The 4,605-nt window shown below is 60.3% G+C and overlaps 1 protein-coding gene across 5 annotated transcripts in view; it reads left to right on the forward strand.

The window, feature by feature from the left end:
• The window catches only part of CAMSAP3 (calmodulin regulated spectrin associated protein family member 3), a 35,676-nt gene extending 31,883 nt beyond the window's left edge, over window positions 1–3,793 (forward strand). For all 5 annotated transcript variants that reach the window (XM_073319249.1, XM_073319252.1, XM_073319251.1 and 2 more), the window contains 4 exons: window positions 106–202; window positions 591–709; window positions 2,210–2,328; window positions 2,484–3,793. In XM_073319249.1, coding sequence (XP_073175350.1) covers window positions 106–202; window positions 591–709; window positions 2,210–2,328; window positions 2,484–2,786 — 638 coding nt within the window. In that variant the 3' untranslated portion in view covers window positions 2,787–3,793. The remainder of the gene's footprint in view (window positions 1–105; window positions 203–590; window positions 710–2,209; window positions 2,329–2,483) is intronic.
• The last annotated feature ends 812 nt before the right edge of the window (window positions 3,794–4,605 follow it).

The raw sequence follows: 4,605 nt of genomic DNA on the forward strand, positions 1-4,605 counted from the left end.
TGGAGGGCTCAGAAGCCAAGTCTGACTTAACTTGGGGGGGGGGTGCTTTTTTGGGGGGCTGGGGAATGTTTTGGGTGCTGTCTGACAGAGATCTCTGCCCCCCAGGCTCCAGGCTCAGCAAGGTGTACTCCCAATCGACCCTATCCCTCTCCACTGTGGCCAACGAGCCTGGGAACTCGCTGATGGTCAAGAGACCCTCCAGGTGAGAGCGTTGGGGAGTGGGCTGGGCAAGTAACCCCCTGTGCTTCTCCATTGCCTGGCCTCCCTCTGCCCCCAGATTCTGCCACTTTAGATACTGGGGTCGGGGGCAGCATTCATTCTGGCTCCTCCCAGGGGCCTGGAGCAAGGGGAGAAAGCAGCATAGCTCCCATTGGCAGGGGAAACCCGAGGCTGGGGGGCTGGCCTGGGGATCCCTTGAGTCCTTCCTCCCTTCTTGGGGGAGTGGGGGGTGGAGTCTCCTGTGGGGGCAGTGATGGAGATGGAAGGTTTTGGGGGTGGTGACTCCCAGGGGGCTGGAGGGTGAGGGGGGGTTTGACTGGCTCCTGCATTGGAACTCCTGCCCTGTCTCTAACTGCCCCCCTGCCCCACAGAGCTGCGTCCCCCTCGGGCCTGATGTCCCCCAGCCGTCTGCTGGGCAGCCAGAGCCGTGAGCGGGACTGGGAGAACGCATCAACTGCCTCGTCACCTGCCTCTGTGCCAGAGTACACAGGTGAGACAGACACCCAGACACCACCTTTCCCCCCCGCCCCACTGCCCCTCCTCCGGCCCAGAGTACATGGGTAAGACCCCCCCCACCCTGCCCTCCCCCAACTCTGTGCCTGAGTACATGAATGAGACCCCCCCCCCCCCTCCTCCCACACTGCCCCTACTCAGGCCCAGAGTACATGGGTGAGTCACCCCTGCCCTGCCACCCCTTCATCCCCCACCTCTGACCCTGGTAAGACCCCCCCCCCACCCCCAGCTGCCCTTCCTCCAGCCCAGAGCACATGGAAGAGACCCCTCCCCCTGCTTTGTGCCTGAGTACAAGGGTGAGACCCCCCTGCCCTGCCTTCCCACACCTCTACTGCTCCTCCAGATCCCCTCCTGCCCTGCCTTCCCCTACCACCCTGTCTCCATCCAGAGTATGTGGGTAAGATCCCTGCCCATTGCCCCATTTTCCCCCCTCGCCTTGCCTTTATCCCACTGCCTCCTCCCAGCCTCCATCCCCAAGTAAACAGGTGAGACCCCTTCCTTCTCCTGCTCTGCCTCCACCGCCCCTACTTCCATCCCTGAGTACCCAGGTGCCAGGCCCCAAGCTGGGGAAGTCTCGGGGAGGAAGCCCTTCGCTTCACTCTTCCTCCAGGACAGGCCACACAGCCTCCCCGCTTCCTGCCCAGCGAATCCAGCTGAGACAGACCCTGGTAGAGACCTGTCCACGCCGCAGGGCCCGATGCCCCTCAGCCCAGGTGACGGGGCCACTCACCCAGCGTTGTCAGAACAGTCGGGTTTTTTAGCCACCTGGACCCCAGCCTGGGAAGATCTTAGGCCAGCCCAGAGCAATGATGGGTGCCATGAGCCTGGCCAAGCCCCTACATTCAGGCTCTGTCTGACCTCCTTGGCTAGATCCCAGGTGGGAGCCCCGACTCCTTCCAGCAGCTAATGCTCCCCCACCCCCCTCCCTTGTCTTCGAGCTGGGGTCTGTGCTCTGGGGCAAGGCTGGGAAATCCCTCTCCTGTGGGTGCTGGGGCAAGGTGCCAGTGTCCTGTACCATTGTTTTCTCACATTTTCGGTTAAGGACTGGCTGAGGCCAACCCCTGTTTAAAGGCCCATGCTGGCTCAGTGCCATTTAGACCTCTGTCTCTTAGCCTGCCCTGAGAGCAAACAGTTCTCCCACATGCAGAATATAGGGGAAACTGAGGCACAGAGGATTCATTAAAAAGTTCCCACTTTGTGATAATGGCTGAGACCCCTCCCCTTTTCCCACCAGGCTCTCACCTGCCTCCACCTCCTGCTGCCTTCCCCAGTCCTGAGTACACAGCTGAAGACCCCTCCCTCCCCCCAAAAAAACCTCTAGCTGCCACCACCATCCCCCTGGACATTGATTAGAACTACCTGGGCTGGTCTGTTGGCTGGCTGGGGCCCAGTGGGAGGTCCCCTGTGGGTGGGGGCAGGGCCTGGTGGGGCAGTTCCTAGATCACTGGATCTAGCTCTAACCCACTCTCCCTGGCAGGGCCCAAACTGTACAAAGAGCTGAGTGCCAAGTCCAACAAGCACATCATCCACAACGCACTGTCACACTGCTGTCTGGCTGGCCGTGTCAACGAGCCCCACAAGAACAAGATCCTGGAGGTGAGGGGAAGGGGGGGGGGAGCAGCTCTTACTTTCCCCCATCCCGGAGCAGGCAGTGATTGGGGTGTGGCTGGGGGGGGTGAATGGGTTAGGGGGCCCTTGTATTGTGGGGTTGAGGGCTTGCCTGGTCTCTTAACCTCCCCTCTGCCCCCCAGGAGATGGAGAAGAGCAAAGCCCACCACTTCCTGATCCTGTTCAGAGACTCCAGCTGCCAGTTCCGGGCACTCTACACGCCAGCAGGGGAGACGGAGGAGCTGATGCGCTTGACGGGCTACGGTCCCCGCACCATCAGCCTGGCCATGATTGAGGGTATCTACAAGTACAGTTCAGACCGCAAGCGCTTCACCCAGATCCCCACTAAGACCATGTCCATGAACGTTGACGCCATCACCATCCAGGGCCACCTCTGGCAGACCAAGAAGCCAGGCACCCCCAAGAAGCCGGGCACCCCTAAATAACCTCTCTGGCCTCTCTGGGTTGAAAGCCCTTCACACAGCTGCTGCTGCAGGACCCCTGTGCCCTGGCTGTGTGCCTAGGCAGGGCCCAGCAAAGGGGGAAGGGCTTATCCTGGGAACTGCCAAATACACTAAAACTATGGGGTCAAAGGGCATGGGGGGAGAACTGCCTTGGTAAGGCCTGGCCCTACCCCCACCCTAGGCTGAGGGGAGGGGCTAGGTGTCCCTAGACTGGCTACTCTGCTCTCTGCCCCCTTCCCAACCATCTGAATGTCAGACTGCACCCCAGGGGCATGTCTCTCCCCCTCCCTCCATGAGGTGTGGATCAGGGCCTGGCCCCTGGGCTGTGTATATTATACATAACTATACAGAAATTGAGCTATTTAAATGATTTTGCAATGATTTGTATATAGTGAATTGCATTTGATAAGCAGGTTGGGATGGGCCTGGTGTGGGGGACAAGGGGTGGGTGGGTGTCTGTCTGTCTCCATGTCTTGTCTATTTTGTATCTTCTAAGCTTCTGTCACCATGGAATTATGTGTTTGAACTCCCCCCTCCTTGCAGGAGGGGTGCTGGGCACAGGACTAGGTACCAGGGCCACTGCCTCAGGCCTTGGGTGGGAGGGGACCTGGCCTCTGGGAAATGAGACAGCCTGGCCTGAGCCCACCTACAGCTGCCCCAGGGAGCAGGACTCCCTCTGCCCATAGCTCCCCCCACCCCTCCTAGCCCAGGTGGCTGCTGCCTGTGCCCCTGTTTGGGGCTGGAATGCTATCCTACCAGCCCTGTCCCTTCCTGCGTGGCTGTGTCCAGCTGGGAGGGGCCTGCTCCCCTCTAAGGGGCTGGCTGGAGCTGGGCCTGGTCAGGTGATCCCCTGGGCCCCCCAAGCACTGACCCCTAGGTGAAAGGGGGGCAGGGCCTGCTGGCTCCCTGTGGCAGAGGGGGTGCTGGGCAATGCTGTAATGAGCTGGCAGGGACCTCACCCTGTCACTTAATAAAGTAACTTAAAGGTGCTTCTGTCTCTGCCTAGTTCCTCCTCAGAAGAGCAGCCTCACCCTGCTGCCCCAGCACACCAGGGAATTGGGCTCCATGTGTCAGGGAGCCTGGGTTCTAGCCCCAACTTAGGGAAGGGTGAGTCAAGAGGGGGGCCTGGGCACAGGACTCCCAGGGGAGGCTTCTGGTTTCAGTTGAATCCCACATGGAAAATTTTTCCTTGTGGTTTTATGGTGGAAAAACAAACTTCTCAGTGCTCTGGCCCAGTCCTTGCTGGTGCTCAGAGCCTGAGCCAAGGGCTGCATGTGGAAAATGGAGACCTGGTCTCCTGGCCTGCAGTGACTGTGCCCCCCTGCTTGGCAGCAGGAACTGCCCATGCAGGCTCTGATGTTGCTCCACCCCTGTATTAGCTGGTCCAGGGGGTCAGAACTGGTGCTGACCAGCCTATTTAACCCTAATACTGCCCCCTCCTGCAGGGACTTTTAATGCTCAAAGCTGCCTGGGCTGCAGTCCAGCTCCAGCCCCCCACCTCACATCATCCCTCTTGCTCTGACAGCTTGGCTGGACCTGGCCAGAACCAAGGGTCCCTCTCCCCCAGCCCTGACCTAGACTGGCATGGTGCAGTTGTGGGGAGGGCCTCCCCTAGGGCAAGCCCAGGCTCTAGCCCTGCAGGAGCCTATGGTGAGGAGCCTGGGGTGAACAGCCTCTTCCAGGCCCCTGCTGCACTGTCACTACATCCCTGCCCAGCACAAGGTGGGGGAGGGCATAGTGCAGGGGGAGGTACTGCTTGGAGCTGTTCCCCTGCCCCCCTCCCTGAGCAATGAGAGCCCAG

The sequence above is a fragment of the Lepidochelys kempii genome, chromosome 20 (genome assembly GCF_965140265.1).
Source record: "Lepidochelys kempii isolate rLepKem1 chromosome 20, rLepKem1.hap2, whole genome shotgun sequence".
Lineage (NCBI taxonomy): Eukaryota > Metazoa > Chordata > Testudines > Cheloniidae > Lepidochelys > Lepidochelys kempii.